The sequence below is a fragment of the Alosa pseudoharengus genome, unplaced genomic scaffold (assembly GCF_046254945.1).
Source record: "Alosa pseudoharengus isolate Yale_2024_CS ecotype anadromous, Long Island Sound unplaced genomic scaffold, YU_APseudo_1.1 YU_APseudo_1.1_scf_16, whole genome shotgun sequence".
NCBI lineage: Eukaryota > Metazoa > Chordata > Actinopteri > Clupeiformes > Clupeidae > Alosa > Alosa pseudoharengus.
The window spans coordinates 29189381-29206644 of record NW_027468630.1 but is presented as its reverse complement, the minus strand read 5'-3'; the positions used below and the strand labels follow the sequence as shown (position 1 = coordinate 29206644).

Below are 17264 nucleotides of genomic sequence, written 5' to 3'. Positions count from 1 at the left end.
TGTAACTTTCACCTCAGGTGGCTTTAAACACCATGTCCTATTCTCTACACCTGACTAACATATGCATTTGTCATGTATACAGACCTTACTGTCCTGCATCTGACCCTAGGCAGATGGGTCAGGCTCTTGAGTCGTGGATCTGCGAGGTTTCTTCCTATATGTCTCTCCAATAGGGAGTTTTTCCTCGCCCCTGTTACCCATGGGCCTTCTTGTCTTTTCTTTTCTTTTCTTTTCTCTGATTGTCTAACACTCTGTAAAGCGCCATGACACATGTAATGTTTTGGCGCTCTATAAGTAGGCCTACAATTAAATTGAAATTGAAATCTCACTACTACTGTATGCAGTATCTTTTCAGCCTGTAGTAGGGTTTATCGTTACGTCATACACGTACCCCATCACGCTGGCTGTCATTGATGGAACCTCCCCCGAAATAAACAAAGTTAGGAAAGTCTTTCGGACTTCAAAACAATTGCAGGTAAGGTCATGATTGCATAATGTTTGTGGTAAAAGTAATCGAGAGTGCTTACATGTAGCCTAACCTTTATGATAATAACGTGAAAAACAAAATTCGCCTACGTTATGACTTTGTCCTCTGAAGACAGGGGAGACTTTGTTGCGCATAGCCTACTACAATGCTATCGTCGTGGTTGCATAAGTTAAACGCATTATTTTCAATTATGTTCTTTTTGGTGTATTTAGGTAATGTTCTGGTTGCTTCTGCTAATCGGAGCTCTTCCCACTTCGGGTGAGTAGAAGGCTAGCAGCCTAGCTACTCTGTGGTGTTGTTGAGCAGGCTATTTTGATGTCAGGCAATGAGATACTGTGCTATACACAGTTTACATTTCCATCCCAGTATCTGGCGTGACATCAAAATAGTCTGTTGAACCAGTTTTACACAGATCCCCAACCTTTTGCAAAGGAGATCTTTGTTTAAGTTGTGTATTTATCTCCTTTTCTTATTCTCTCATTCACAGATGGGTTGAAGGTGTTTGAATTCTGCTGTGGGAAGAAGTTGTACATTCCAGCCCCCGTCATGTCCCGTGTGCCTCTCCTCGCCTGCATATATTTCACCCCTATCAGCCCTGGGGCTAAAGCGCGGATGGTGATGAATAGGACTCAGGTATGATAGATAATGCTGTTTATATTGGGAGATGACTGTTTAAATCCATCTTTCATTTTAAGCATTCATGCTAACTTAACATTGTGTGTGTGTGCGTGTGCGTGTGTGTGCGCGCGCGGACGCACGTGTTTCTGGAAACCTTTTCCAGTCCCTGGACCCACACTATAAGTACAAGGATGAAACAATCTTCATTTCAGAATTGACAGACAGAGACCAAGGGACTTTTTCATGGTCACGTCAAGATTCCACACAATTAACTGACTTTCTTAAACTTGTGATGAAAGGTGAAAATTACCTTCCTACTTTAATATTGTGTTTTCACAAGAGAAGATCAAACATGGTTGAACACAGTAGAATCCCAAGACTGATGTTTCTCTGTTGTGTGTTGTCTCCTCTGTGTCCCTCGGCTCTCTCAGACTGCTCTGAGCATGTGAATGTGTACTACGGAGACAAGCTTGAGATCTTCCCGCCGAGACGAGCCGCTATGCTGGAGTTCTCTCCCTCTCGGAGGCCTTCTGGCCAACGAGTGGTGTGGAGAAGAGGCGGGCAGGTCAACAACTGGTGGTCTGTAAACACCACCACCCCGGACCATGAGGGCAACTATATAGCACGCACTCACAGTGGGGTGGAGCTGCGGAAGACTCGGGTCTCTGTGATTGGTACACAAGCAGGGGGAATAAAAAATAATCCAGAAAAAAGAGGAGAGATATTACTGTAACACAATTATAATTAAGTATTATATGTACTGTGTTTATGTTTTTATCTTTTCTATTGTTTCATGAACCTCTTCATCTTCCATCAGCAAGGACTCTCCACGCCATTGTAGAAGAGGAGGAATCTTTGGTGTTTTCCTTGCCCATCCCTGCGTCCACAGCTCTCATCAGCTTCAGAGACCCGTCAGGCATGGAGCACGTGCTTTACCAGAATGGCAGAGAGCGCCTGGACGCATTCGACTTGTTTAAGGGTCGGTTCTCACTGCAGAACCAGCCCTCGGGTTCTAGGGTCCAGATCCGTGACCTCAGACCAGGCGATGCAGGAACATACAAGGTCCGAGACTTAAATCGCTTTCTGGTTATTAGTGCGGTGTTGGAGAGTACAGTGATTACAGGTAAGGCCCAGTCGATAGCACCTGAACCATTCCCAATGCTGCTACTTCTCCCACAGCTCTGTTCCATGTCAACCTATTCCAGCCAGTGAGGAGAAGACCTCTCCTCGGTTCCCAGATGTAGAAGATTACGAACATGGAATAGATTTAGCAGATGCCACGTACATCTCTGCACTATTGACAGCCACACATTCACAGTCTTCTCTTTTTTTCTAATTCAAATGAATACTTGAATGACAACATAATAAGCAAATCTCCTAATAGTGTACACTGTACAGAGGCATCAAACAATGGCATCAAATATGTGATATACTGAAAATGAATAACAATGTCATAATTTTTTTTCTCGTAATTTCTTTCTTTCTTTTTTTCCTTTGTAGAAGGTCCTCCATCCTTCAAGTCTTTATATGTAACACTTGGTGTTATCCTCTCCTCCTGTCTGGTGTTATGCTGCTGTGTGTGCAAGTGCTGCTGTAGAAGGAGCCACTCCTCTAAAGCACCCAGCACCCTCAACCACAGCCCAAGCACGTACAATGTAGGTAGACAGCATGGATGCTGAAGTGGTTCTCTATTCATTCATTACATTACATGTACATTTATTCATTTAGCAGACGCTTCTATCCAAAGCGACTTACATATGTCAATTATATTACACGGGTCATTGTCCCCGGAGCAATTTGGGGTACAGTCAGTGGCGTAACTATAGTAGGTGCAGCAAGTGCAGTCGCACCAGGGCCCGGGACCTCCCGGGGCCCGTCGCTACCCCGCCCTGCCTCCTTTTTTTTTTTTTTTAGAACTTTAGAATGTTAGAGCACGGAGAGTGAAGCGTCACTTTGACGATCTATCGGAAGATGAGCGCTTAACCGATGCAGAGAGATACTTCAAAGTGCAGGTATTTAATGCAACTCTGGACATCATAATCAGTCAGCTCTCCCAAAGATTTGCAAGTATGCGGGAAACTTGTCATGTTTTTGAGTCTTTACGTCCTATGACCCCTCAACTCACAGGTGATGATGAATTGCTTGAAAAGGCAAGACGTTTGTAGCAGGGACATTGCACCGTCTTTCCCAACACAACTCCTCTCATTCAGGTCTTGCTTTAAAGCAGAGATTTCACAGAAGTCATCTATATTTCAACTTGCCAAAATGCTGGCGGTAGATTATGACAGTGTAACATCCACATTCAGGGAAGTGTGTCATGTTGTTTCTGACATTGCCTGTGACTGTGGCAACAGCTAAGCGATCTTTTTTCAAACTCAAACTTATTAAGACCTATACCTAAGGAGCAGCATGAGGCAGGAGAGGCTCCGTGGGTTAGCTGTCCTGTCCATTAAAAATACGAGAGCCAGAGCATTAAATATTGGGAACATCGTTGACGATTTTGCACAACGAAAGGCTCGTAAGATGGCCTTCTTCTAATGGCCTAATTCACGCATATTGGGGATTGTATGCATATGAATGATTTTATTTGGTTTCTGGACGGTTAGGCTACATTAAGTTTTGTTTCTGCGCAGTGCGAGTTTATAAGCAAGCAATCTACGCTTGCAGTTTCAGCAGAGGGTTGAAGAGGCGCATTGAGTGTTCCCATAATTCCATGCGAGTTAATGTTAATGCAGTAATATTAGATTACCCTGGCCTGCAGGCTATTAATAATTTTTTTTAATGTTTTCACATGTAATGGATATGTAGTCGTGTGTTTTTTATTTGAAATTGTAATCTGTAACTACTAAACTACTTCGGTGCCTCAGGCCCTTTGCATAAACAATTGAAGTCACCCTTAATGTGTATTGCATGTATTAGAGCTAATTCATCCTGGTCCAATGTGCATCTGTATGGGTCCCGCGTTGCGCTCTCGCACCTGGGCCCACCATTGGTTTGTTACGCCACTGGGTACAGTGCCTTGGTCAATGACACAATGGTGGGAACTGAACCCACAACTTGTCAGACTACTACCATATTTTCCGGACTGTAAGTCACACTTTTTTTCATAGTTTGGCTGTTAGTGTTAGTTAGTATGAATTGACATGAACCCTACATGAAACATTACCGTCTACAGCTGCAAGAGAGCGCTTTAGGCTTGTGGAAAGAAATCGGGAACTTGGTGAACTTGCGACAGGTCAGACATTTTTTCGTACTTAAGCCCAAAAGTTAAAGGGGGTACGGGGGTGTCACCACCGGGAAAATGTATTAAATATTGTTGTGTAAATGCACAAGTTCTGCGCAGTCAGAGATGATGGCTTGCAATATGCCTAAAACACACATGCATACCCTAAATCCTCAAATTATGACTAGGTTTCTATTTATAGTCGGGCTTCAGATTCGGACAATTAAAGGCCGGCCCCCAAATAGTCTAAGCTACAAGCCGGGGTAATAATTGCCTACATTGTTTTGATTTAACTAAATTAAATAAAAGAGCTCTTCTTAATATTTTATATTGTTGACTGGTTTAATACTGTTGCCAATGAAAAGTCTTTGTCCTATACTGGGTCTCCAATACGTCGCTCTCAAGCTATCAGTCACTTGCTGCCCCCTTCTGAGCTTGCCAGAGGCTAAAGCAGTACTAGCCTACATTTAAACACAATTGTTGCCACGAGGCATTCCAGCCTAAGAATTTAATAAAAAAGTAAATCATGCATAATTAAAAAAATAACTTAATTTAGGCTACCGTAGATCCACACAATAAGGTTTCCATTACAGCACAGTGCATGTTCAATGAATGAATGAATGCGGATGCCTTGTCTCGCAATTAACAGCGGGTGGAAATCCAGACACTCTTAAAACTACATGAAACTTAATAGTGAACCATCAAATACCCCCCAGAATTCAGTGCCCATCAGTCCCAACATTTAGCAATATAATCAAACAGTCCAAAAGTAAATTACATCCCAAACCAAACCAAACATCTTCTGTTTTTGATAACCAACTGGTATGCCGCTCCAAACGAAATGCATTTCTCACAATAAAACGCACATAAGAAATAAAGGCCTGCCTCGAATACAAGCCTGCCCCAAATAAAGGCCTGTGCTTTGCACAGTAGGCCTAAATAAAAGACCCCGGCCATAATTTGAGGATGTAGGATATGATAGTCTGTCTCCTAAACATTCCTCACCCGTTATCCAGATATGCATGAAAACATTTGAAAACAAAGCTCAGCCATAGGTTATTTTGAGAATGATGACTTTCTCTTTAGCATTGTCCTAACCGTTAAAATGAGGCAGATATAAAGAGGCATTGCAACAATGTTTACTGAGATACACTGTAAGGTTGGGTGCGAAGATTAGCCTATGCAGACTGTTATGATTGACTGACACACACGCACACACATTATCGAAATTATATGCCGGACGCTTTAGGCTATAGTATTTCTACATGGATTTAGCTAATGATCGGGCTATAATAAGACCACACTTTAATAGCGGTTGTTGTAAACCGGGACATTTTAGCGTTCCGACAGGCTTTTGTCGGGACTCGGGACACGAAGTGGGGATGTCCCAGTGAAACTGGGACGTCTGGTCAGCCTATTCTGTGTGCTAGTTGAATAACTTGCCTTTCCAGATTAAATGTCCATACTGGTTAATAAAGGCATATACTGTATAAACAGTCTCTAAAATAAGGGTAACTTCCTTATAGTGTCTTTTTTTCTCTCGCTCTCTCGGAGGTAGCCTCCCGAGAATTTGCTCTGCTGCTGAAGTGTGCCTCAACATCGCCCAAAATGCTTGATTGCATTGCATTCTAAACATTTCTAGCTGAATTTGTATGTACCACATCAGCATTTTTGTTCAGTGAATCAATTTGTAAATTGCTTTACAATATAGCCCGGCTCACCTCAGCTTGCAGCCATTTACTCCGCATGTTCTTTTAAAGGGGAACTTGGCAACTATTTCAACTTAATAAACCTTTTTAGAAATCATTTGGATGGTTAAATGACCTGTTCCGGTGAAAATGGTGACTTTCCCCACTCCCCCTAGCGTCCCCAGGCGGAAAACCAACCTTGCAACATTGGGACTACCGTCCCGGTAAGAAAAGTGAGAATCAAGAAACTCGTTTTAAATCGTGTTTCTTTGTAACATCCACATTGTTCTGCCGAACTTTGCTAACCGTTTCGCTAGCTTGTAAGCAAATCCATGTGCTTTACCGTTACCTTTTTCCACAGTTTGAAATAGCATAATGCACAATTTCTCCAGCAGAGGGGGAAATATATCCTAGGCTCCTGAGCATTTGGTCTGCTGCCGGCTTGTGCCTTGACATAGTCCAAAATGCTTGTCTGCATTGCATTCTCCACATTTCTATCAGCATTTTTGTTCAGTACTGTCGGGCCCTCCTTGGCCGCCTTCGTTATCGCGCAGCTTGCCTCAGCTTCACTCCTTCGTCTTCATTAAGATTCCTGGTAGAATTCTCAATCTTTTTGGCCTCTATGTGTCTAGTTACATAGTCTGTCTGTTCTTGGTCTTGGATTTTGTGAAATACATTTCTAAATAAATGTGACTTACAGTCTGTTGTGACTTATGTATGTTTTTTGACTGACACGACTTATACTCCGGAGCGATTCCAGTTCAAGTGACTTGGGAAATAAAAGAGATAAAGCTGATACACATAAAGAAGCAGACTTGTGCACTGATGCAGGTGCTCAACACTTTGTCTTCCTTATGTATATGACCATGATGGATGCTCACGCCACGGATGCACATGCCAATGATGTGTTAGGGCGTCCCATGGGGATATCATAGGATCATTCTGAGAGGGCATTGACTGCTAAATTACTGAGTTGCAACAATATAATGTACCAATATTTGGGATAGTTATGAAAATAACAATGATTAAACAGTGGTTATCTTGTCTGAACTCTCTGCATTGTTGTAGGCATCTGATGCTGGGAACTGGTATTGTCCACCCGTGCCAAGGAGTGCGCTAATCGATGACTTCAAACACATACCTTCAGTAAGCTGATTTTTGGTTTCTGCTCTTCTCTCTCTGATCTGGGTTTAGATTATTTTAGTCAATTATTTAAGTCAATTCTTTACATTACTGTTTAACAGTCTCTTTCTGACTTTCGGATTTTCACTCCCACTACTTATATAGACTAAGGTGTTCTAATTTTTTTTAGAAAAACCTGTAAAAATGGTATAAAAGATGGCTTTTAACATGGTTACTCATTTTTTCAAGTCTGAAAGCCACCTGTATTCTAATGGGTTGAGACTTAAAATAATTTTGCTCTGAATGATACTCGGATTTGGCCCTCACTCTCTCCCTCCCTGTCCACTTTACATCCCTACAACTGAATCTGGTTGGGTAGCATGGCCAAAATGCTTTGTGGACAAGGCACGATAACAATCTTTTCATTTCACTGTGATCTTTCAATAAGTCCAGGCTTTTCATATGTGTGATGATGTCTGATCTAATAAAAATGCACATACACACACACACACACACACACACACACACACACACACACACACACACACACACACACACACACGTCTGTAATAACTGTCTGTCCTTGGCTGCATGCAAGGCCAGATTAAGTGCCGGACCAGTGAGACGGGTCAACTGACTGCCAGGGGGCCTCCAAGTCCTATAGGCCGAGCACAGTGCAATGCACAAGATGTTCAAATGAAGTTGAACATCAGGGCCTTGAGTGTGCACAGCACAAGTTGACCAGATGGCCTCTGGTGCTTCCAGCACGAGCTAACCATAGGGCCCCCAGGTCCCTTTAGTGCCAACCATAGCATAGGGCCCCTAGATCCCTTTAGCGCAGTGGTCGCCAACCCGTCGATCGCGATCGACCAGTAGATCTTTAGGACTTGCCCAGTAGATCCCGAGAATAACAGGAAAATTAATAACACAGTCACCAAATTCCCACATGTTCGCTAACGTTTACAGGGCCTACTGTACATGTCGGGATACACGGGATAGCGCATGATTTATTCAAGACCTAGCCATCATAATGCGAGAAATTCCTGCATACATTTACAGTGCTGTCTGATAACGTTAATCTAATAATGGAGCAGCGTGAATGCGGGACCGGACGGACCAACTTCTGACTTGAACCGAACGTAACCCCATGCAGACACACACACGCGCACAGCACCACTTTGCAGGTGCGCTCTCTCTCTCTCTCTCTCTCTCTCTCTCTCTCTCTCTCGCAACAGGAATTGTCACCGCTGAAGTCAAATTATGCTAGGTGCTTCTACATCAACTGTTAACTGACAGAAAATGAAAACAAAAGTTTAGTGATCAGGAATTTGTTCTCCATTTGAAGAATGTAATCGATTGCGGATGTGCACAGACACAGAGTGCATTGTAGGCCTAGGCTTAGGTTACTTTCACTTTCTAGAGTGCGCATTCATTACGTGAAAGATGCTTCATACCAAAACAGCGATCAAACATTATCAAATTTATCATGACGTATTGTCACAAACACTTACTCCAATTAGAAAATCAAAACCAATCATGTAAGTAAAGACTATGTTAAGTGTTGTTATCTCATTGACACCTGTATAAGGGGGTGTAGGATGTGATATTTTTGACCTGATACATTTGCCTAAATAAAAGGCCTTAAATTGGAAGTATTTTAGCTTTGATTTTCTTTTGACGCTTCAAGGTAGATCTTGCCTTTGTTCAGGGCGAGGTCAGGGATCTTGGGCTCAAAAAGGTTGGTGACCACTGCTTTAGCGCTAGCCATAGGGCCCGCAGATCCCTTTAGTGCTAACCATAGCATAGGGCCCTAGATCCCTTTAGCGCTATCCATAGGGCCCGCAGATCCCTTTAGTGCTAACCATAGCATAGGGCCCCTAGATCCCTTTAGCGCTAACCATAGGGCCCCCAGATCCCTTTAGTGCTCTGGCGTTCACCACTCGGGACCCCCTGACCCCTCTGTCCTTACAATGTTAAGACCCCAAACCTCTCAGTGTTAAAATGCAAGCTGGCCAGCACTGCCCCTAGTGGCTGAGTGGTGGAGCACGTCGGATGGACTGTTTACATACAGGTGCTGGAGTGGAGAACTGAATGCGACAGTGGCTGATTGCCACCTCTCAGTTCTCGATTGTTTGAGCAAGAAAACCTTGTCCTAGTCTCCTAAAAAAACTCATGAAAATATTTTGCAATAGTGTGTGTTCTTTTGCCCTTTTCATCCCTCTCCCATGCTCAAAGTCCATAATGAAAAAAACTCTTTGATTGACCAAAAAGATGAATCGATGAATTATCAGTGTGTAAAAAACTGAAATAGCAGAATGTTGTACTGAAGTGAACCTGTGATGATATAATTTGTTTGTTGTCTGGGGCGTCCTTGGGATTTGGGATAGACTTTAAAAGTACACAGAACTGCATTCAGCCTGAGACCTTGCTATTCTTTACTGATCATATCACTGCTGCTTTTCCCTATTCACAGATTAAGTCTCTCAGACACAGTGGGGGTGGTGTTTATTTGGATTAAGTTGTGTAATTGAGGTCTTACCCTGCCTTTCATCACAGCTTTGGTGTAAATACAAGCACCGTATCAATCTGGGCACCGAATTATTCTTGCACGAATCTGTGTATGGCTAAAACTGCTGTCATTACCCCTGAGGAAAAACAGTCTGATGGACAGACACTTTTATCCCAAATAGGGAGGCAAATATTGGATTTCTGCAGATATTAATATGGCAATATTTTCAAACTCATTTTGGCCGATTTCCAATGTTGATACCGATACAGACTTTTTTTGTCTTATTATTTCCTTTAAGGGTCTCTCCTAGAATTAGCCTAGTGCTCTTATTGTGATGGCCTAACCTATACTCCTATTGTGATGGCCTAGAATTAACCTAGTACTCCTATTGTGATGGCCTAGTGTTCTTATTGTGATGGCCTAGAATTAACCAAGTACTCCTATTGTGATGGCCTAGAATTAACCTAATACTCTTATTGTGATGGCCTAGTACTCTTATTGTGATGGCCTAGAATTATCCTAGTACTCTTATTGTGATGGCCTAGTACTCCTATTGTGATGGCTTAGTACTCTTATTGTGATGGCCTAGTTGTTGCACATACAGGCATAAAACATTTCCTTTCATACGCTAAATGTATACCTTCAGAAATCTAGACATTCATTTGCGATGATGTAGGAAATAATTTCAACTTGGTGTAAATATAAATATATGACATTTTAAAATAAAAATGGGTTTCATCTTCTTTGAACATATTTGTATTATGCTTCCTCTTAAACTCGAATAGATTTTACAGATTACAGTTTTGCCAATTTATCTGCCAGGACTATTGGCAGAAACTTTCATATCTGCTGATGCCAATGTTGATATCATGCTTCCTTCATCCAAATGATGTGAACAACAGTCACTGTAACAGATTCAGGTGATGAACTGGAGAGCTGCCAAAATAGGAAAACAAACCTGACCTTTGAACTCTTTCCCACAGGCTCCTGAAACACAAGTGCAGGCCACTTCACAGTACCCTTTCACCTCTAACCTTTCACCCCAGTCGGATGCGGGACCTTGCTTCCAGCCCAAGAGGAGGCTGGGAGACTCGCTCGATTTCCTGTCCACAAATCCCTTGAGCACGGACACACTCCTTGCCACCACCTACACCTCCGAAAAGCTCAATTTCCTCTAGAATAAGGGCAGCGACTCCAGATGATACAGGCTGCATTGCCACCAGCATTCAACCAGAGAATGACCAGGACCACGGCTGAGTACATCCTGCATGGCCAGGACAATGGCTCAGTACACCCTGCATGTGCCTTTGCTGTGTATCAGCCACAGGGACCAAATGTAGTTTTGCATTTGCAGCAAAGATACATTTATATACCATACCATACCATACCTGTCAACATTTAGCTTTCCAAAAACGGGAGATTTTTTTTCGGGGGGGGGGGGGGGGGGGGGTGTCAGTGTTTATACCGGATCTGTGTTTGCACATTTAATACGTTTCATACACGTGTTTCAACACTGCATTTCGGTCGTTGTTTTTACCTTACCATTACCTTACGCATGCCAGTTATGTATCCACCAGCTGCCTGCCTGCAGCCTACTTCCAAAACTCCAAAGCTGCTTGCTGTCAGATTTGGTTCCGAGGGCACAAGTTCAGTGTATCAACAACACTCAATAACAGTTTATGTGATGTGTTAATCAATTAACTCAGTTAATCAGTTAATCAGTTAAACAATTTCCCAACAGCTAGTTCTGGAGTAGGCCATTCAACTAGCCCGCTTGCTTACGACGAGACTCAGGCTGCGCAGTCGGCACCCGCTTCCTTATTTGGGTTTTGGGTTGCCAGGTTTTAGCCTATGACAAAACGGTTGAAATTGAAACTAAGCGATCGTGTATGTGTATGGTGTATTTCATACACAATCTGGCAACCTGAATGGATGAACGATTTTAAAATGAAATTAAATAAAAAATTTGATGGCCATGCAAATTACGGGAGTTTTCCGGGAGAAATAACAAAACGGGAGGGTGCTGGGAGATGACCTTGACATACGGGAGAAACCCGGGAAAAACGGGAGTGTTGACAGGTATGGTGTATGGTTACCATACACACATGTTCACAATCCCAAAAGATGAATTGTTGCTTGTTCAGTTAACTTTTTGTCATTTATTAGGTCGACAACAGATGTTATATGTACTGTATTTTAAGGAGCGTTTGATAGATATCTTGTGTTCCACACAGTGGAGGAGACAGATAAGGACACAACCTCAGGTAAACCTTATGTACTGTAGGCTATTTGACAGGTATTTCTCACTTTATAAACTGTTAAGTGGAAAGGTGACTGTGGAAAGAAGACACAGCCTTAAAAGCTTGTTATAACTTTTGTGTTGATATCACTCCAGAGGCAGTGTTTTTCCACAAAGAACGTTATTTCACACTAATCACACTTTGAGGTTGTCTTATTAAAGGAGAAATCCGGCGATTTTTCACATAGATCTTTTTTTCTTGAGGTCACCAAGTAATGTACAGTAGGTACGGAAAAAACAATCAGTTTAACCCAGCTTCAGTTGCTACAGCCAACAGCTATAGCAGCCAGGCAATGATTACTTGCGGTGCAAACAGGGAAAAAAGTACAATGTGGTATTACCTAAAATGTGGTTAATTAACTACTTCCGATGTTAATTACACGTTGACTACAAATAATGTGTGTTGCCGACCCTCCCTCCACTGCATCCCAAAGCTGCTTTAGGGGTTGCCGTAAGTAGTGGATCCCAGAGCTGCTTTAGGGGTTGCCGTAACCGTAAGTAGTGGATCCCACCATAGAGTGCAGAAGTACTTCTGTTTGATTTCACTGCATGCCAGTCCTTGGTAGTCGGTGGCACAAACTGTAATACACCAACCTTACTATAACTTACATTCTTCTGCTGTGGAAGCAATGGTGGCAAAATGCCAGAAGTGCCATTTGCCAATAGACCCGTACACAGGCAAGTTTCGAGGAATTAGGCATTTTTTGTGGTTTGCTGAGAAGATATGCCAATGGGGAAAATATGCAAACACATTTCATCCAAGCCACCAGTTGATAGGGGTTATACTCATCTTTTCAACATTCAGCATGCCCAGGAATCTCAGTCACACCATCATCCAGTCACAGTGTCTCCAGACTGAGGTTCATTGGCATGCTTAAGGCCACAGGGTGCATAGTCACATAGTGTGTTGTCTGGTTGCACTGAGAGAAATTTGCACAGCTTATTTGTTTTTATTTTTATTATGATCTTCTTGGCAGACAACACAAAATTAGCTACTTGGCACTAGTTTGTATTGTATGAATACAGAGGAATAGCATATGCTTTGCTCTGATTACGTCCACAGCAAATGAAGTAAAAAAAGTAAGTTCAGGTTAAATAAGGTTAGTCTTCAACAGTTTATCAGGAATGACAGTGGTCTTCACTATTTACTAGTGGGGGAAATGTAGACTATGTTTGTTATGATATGACGTGTCATATAATAAATGGAATATAGTTTACAATGTTATCTTTGTTCATGTTACTTACAATGTATTGTGTTTTTATGAGTTAAAAATCAAAACTGTATTGGCATGGTGAAATAAAATATCATCACTTCATTACAACGAAAAGTTGATCTCACAATAAATAGATGATAATCAAACAGTAATGCACAGAAATGAATGACATAACAATGAATGTGTTATAATGTAATTTTCATGACCTGTCAGATACAATCATTTGTTCCATCTCATTGAACCATCCAATATTACAAAGTGATTGCAATAGGTCTATTTCCATCAAGTAGGTTAGCTTCCTGATGAGAAATCCCTTTTTTAATGATATTATCTTGTCATTGATGTTAAATCTCAATTCTTCAATTAGCCTGTTTCTATTTTGACTGGCTGATACTTTGAGGCCTATTTCATTTCTCTCCAACTGAATGTAGCTCTTAAGAAACTGCCCTGCCCTCAACGTTGCTTTTGCAGGCCAGAGAAGAGTGGAGATATGTCCCCATGTGTACGTGGCCCCTCAGCTCCTCATGAATGTCTCCTATTGCAGGGGTTCCCAAACTTTTCCACGACAAGGCCCCCCAAATACCACTAGGTTCTGGCTAAGGACCCCCTTGATGTGTTATTAAACCCATCGACAACACTACGGCAAAAACACATTAAGCTAATCCTAATAATTATTTTAGCCACAAGCACTTCGCAATGGAGTGTACAGTGTGAAAAAACTGCATTTGGGGCTTTCTGCTATATGAGAGCTATCATTATCATGGAAAATATAATGTTCAGATATGTGAGACATTATAATGGCATTGTATAACAACCCTCATAGTAATAGGTATATTTAAACAATTTCAAATGTATTTATTTGTTCCTTTTATTTTTCCTTCCAACTTGCTGAGGCCCCCCTGACACCCCCTCGCGGCCCCCCAGGGGGCCCCGGCCCCCACTTTGAAAACCACTGTCCTATTGTGCAGTGGTCAGGCTGCTGCCCATTGGAGGCAGGAGCGGACAGGAATAAACTAGAGATAGCCAGGTGACAGATGGCATGTCAGATCTTTTAGTTTTTCAGGAATCCTTTTGGGTTCCTCTTTTGTATTGCTCTTTCTTTTTTCTTGCACAAAAAAGTGAAACAAGCTTAAAATGTGAGTGATATAAGCTTAAAATAAGGACCTGCAAAAGGACACATTCTCTGAGACTGTTTTCATGTGACGTTTTGAGTAGTGTCATTACGATCGACAGGCATCCTAAATCTCCTCTGCAAAAATACCTCTACAAACGGAGAATAGGGAGTGTCTTGACAGGCCTTCAAACGGTATTTGTTGACAGGTTCAGTGAATGCCCGAGCTGACCCCAAACACACGGAGAAGAGCCGCCTCCCCTGGGCCTGGTGCCGCTTACAATTCAAACCATCAAAACTGCGTCACCGTCAGGTAAACAGCATGATTGACAGCATGCTTCTGCAACCTTTCTGTTTCTATCCACTACACTGGGCTGTGTCATCAGTGGTTAGACAAATTGCCTTTTACAGTATAGGCTAAGTTTTATTATTTTAATGTTTTTTGAATTTATGTTATACAGCTCCAAAGAAAGAAGAAAAAAACTCGGGCCTTATCCACTAGATGGCGCAAACGCTGCACCTTTATTTGTTGTGTGTGTACTATTTGTGCGTGTGTACTCATGTTTATGCTAATCTAATCAACACTAACTGCACTTATTCAGTTGCATGGTAACTAAAGAAAGGAGATCATTCACAGTAATTGTGATCCATAGTTGTATCGCCATAAGATATCAATAATGGAATGTGAAAAATTAGTCATCGTATCAGCACAGTGAGAGCAGTGTTCTGTGTGTGTGCATATCTGGAGGGGGAGAGTGTGTGTGTGTGTGCAGTGTTCTGTGTGTGTGTGTGTGTGTGTGTGTGTGTGTGTGTGTGTGTGTCTGGGTGTGTGTGTGTGTGTGTGTGTCTGGGTGTGTGTGTGTGTCTGTGTGTGTGTGTGTGTGTGTGTGTGTGTGTGTGTTTCTGTGTGTGTGTGTGTGTGTGTGTGTGTGTGTGTGTGTGTGTGTGTGCATATGCTGGAGGGGGGCGTGGCCACTCTACAGGCAGGGCTCACGAATAAAACACTCTCCTCTCCAGACAGTCACAGGGGTGCTCTCTGTGTCAGTTTGAGCTAGAGAGAGAGAGGAAGACCCTCCTTGTATTTTGTTAAGAGATAGACATTCACAGCACAATTTCACACATATCTGTTGGTGCTGCACTTATGACTCTGGAATACTGACTCTCTCTCTCTTTCTTATGCACACACACACACACACACACACCTTTCCACATTCTAAAAGGAATGAGGTGTTATCTGGCTTGTCTTCCATCGGCAAGTATAACCCCATTTATCTGAAATGAACCGAGTTTGTGTACCTTCCTGCTTCTCTGTCTGTTTGTGTCTGAGTTGCTATATCTTATGTTTCCCCACATAATTTGATCAGAGATCAGACAATTACTTTGCCCTGTATGCTAACCAGAGCAGAATGCTGAGGTGTGCTTTGACCCATTTGATGAGCTTGATCTATGTGTGTGTGTGTGTGTGTGTGTGTGTGTGTGTGTGTGTGTGTGTGTGTGTGTGTGCGCGTGCGTGCGTGCGTGCGTGCACATGCGCATGTGTGTGTGTGTGTGTGTGCGTGTATGTGTGTGTGTTTGCGCGTGTGTGTGTGTGCATGTGTGTGTGTGCATGCACGTATGTGTGTGTGTGTGTGTGTGTGTGTGTGTGTGTGCGCGCATGTGTGTGTGTGTGTGTGCGCGCATGTGTGTGTGTGTATATGTGTGTGTGTGTGTGTGTATATGTGTGTGTGTGTGCGTGCGCGTGTGTGGGTAGATGTGTAGTTTGCACATTTGAGAACTGCACATGCCATTTGTGTGTGTGCGTGCATGCTTGCATGCGTATGTGCATGTGTGCATGCGTGCGTGTGTGTGTGTATGTGTGTGTGTGTGTGTGTGTATGTGTGTGTGTTTATGTAGATGTGTAGTTTGCACATGTGAGAACTGTACATGCCATTTGTGTGTGTTTGTGTGGTTTTGTCCATGTATACTTTGAATCTATTGATCTTCAGGTTGACTTCACAATGGATGAGAGCACACACACACACACACACACACACACACACACACACACACACACACATCACACACACACATCAGTCACACAGTTGAAAAAACACCCTGAGGTGAGGAAGGGAGACTGAGTGATGGTTAAACCTCCTCATGTTTTATAAATGGCCACCACAATAAAGACTTTTAAAAGCCTAAAGCAGCCACGGAATGAGTCTTCCTCATCCTTCTCAGTCCTGCTGCCATCTGAAAAACAGAGGAACACCAATTATTCCACCTTTATGAGAGCACAGAGTAGTAAGTGGGTGCAGACCCAGCAATCACTTTATACTGTATGCAAGCATAAGTGACGTTCTGGACCGTCTGTAGCAGTTTCACAGCACAAGCTGAAGGCCCATGAGGAGGGTGTTGTCGTAGTCAAGGTGTGAGAGAACCATGGTCTGTACAAGAAGCTGAGTGGCATCTTGGGTAAGGTACGGTCTGTGAAGTGAAGTCATTTTATTGTGTGACGCGTCATGATAGGGTGACAGAGGATGGTCAGAGAAGGTTAGATGGTCACCATTCATGACGACTAAGTTTCTTGCCACCTTGGTAGATGCAAGTGAGAGGGTGTCAGTTTTGATGTTGATGTTGTGATGTGTGATGGTCTTTTGACTGGGAAGACCAATTGTCCAGTCTTAGAAAGGTTTAGTTGGAGATGGTGTTCTTTTCTCAGCTTTGTGTCATGACAACGCCCTTCATCTGTTTTAAAATTCTCCCTCTCTCTTTCTCTCTCTCTCTTCATCCCCCCTTTGTGGTGTAGCATAAACCACACACTCACTTTCTGTCACAACATAACACAATTAACCAAAATATTCATGTCCATAGGGAACTGTGTGTGTGTGTGTGTGTGTGTGTGTGTGTGTGTGTGTGTGTGTGTGTGTGTGTGTGTGTGTGTGTGTGTGTGTGTGTGTGTGTGTGTGTGTGTGTGTGTGTGTGTGTGTGTGTGTGTGTGTGTGTGTGTGTGTGTG

At 42.7% G+C, this 17264-nt stretch overlaps 1 protein-coding gene across 1 annotated transcript; it reads left to right on the top strand.

Moving 5' to 3' along the window:
* Positions 1-405: 405 nt before the first annotated feature.
* Positions 406-11094, top strand: LOC143125849 (uncharacterized). The gene is made up of 9 exons (XM_076287617.1): positions 406-475; positions 700-745; positions 975-1120; positions 1269-1404; positions 1537-1779; positions 1923-2228; positions 2606-2760; positions 7085-7162; positions 10631-11094. Exons 2-9 carry the CDS (start codon positions 703-705, stop codon positions 10823-10825), a joined length of 1302 nt encoding a protein of 433 aa, XP_076143732.1. The 5' UTR covers positions 406-475; positions 700-702; the 3' UTR covers positions 10826-11094.
* The last annotated feature ends 6170 nt before the right edge of the window (positions 11095-17264 follow it).

Coding starts and splice junctions, on each gene's coding strand:
- LOC143125849 (XM_076287617.1), top strand. CDS start 703: ATGTTCTGGTTGCTTCTGCTAATCGGAGCTCTTCCCACTTCGG. Junction 1,121..1,268: donor TGGTGATGAATAGGACTCAG/GTATGATAGATA, acceptor AACCTTTTCCAG/TCCCTGGACCCACACTATAA. Junction 7,163..10,630: donor ACTTCAAACACATACCTTCA/GTAAGCTGATTT, acceptor TCTTTCCCACAG/GCTCCTGAAACACAAGTGCA.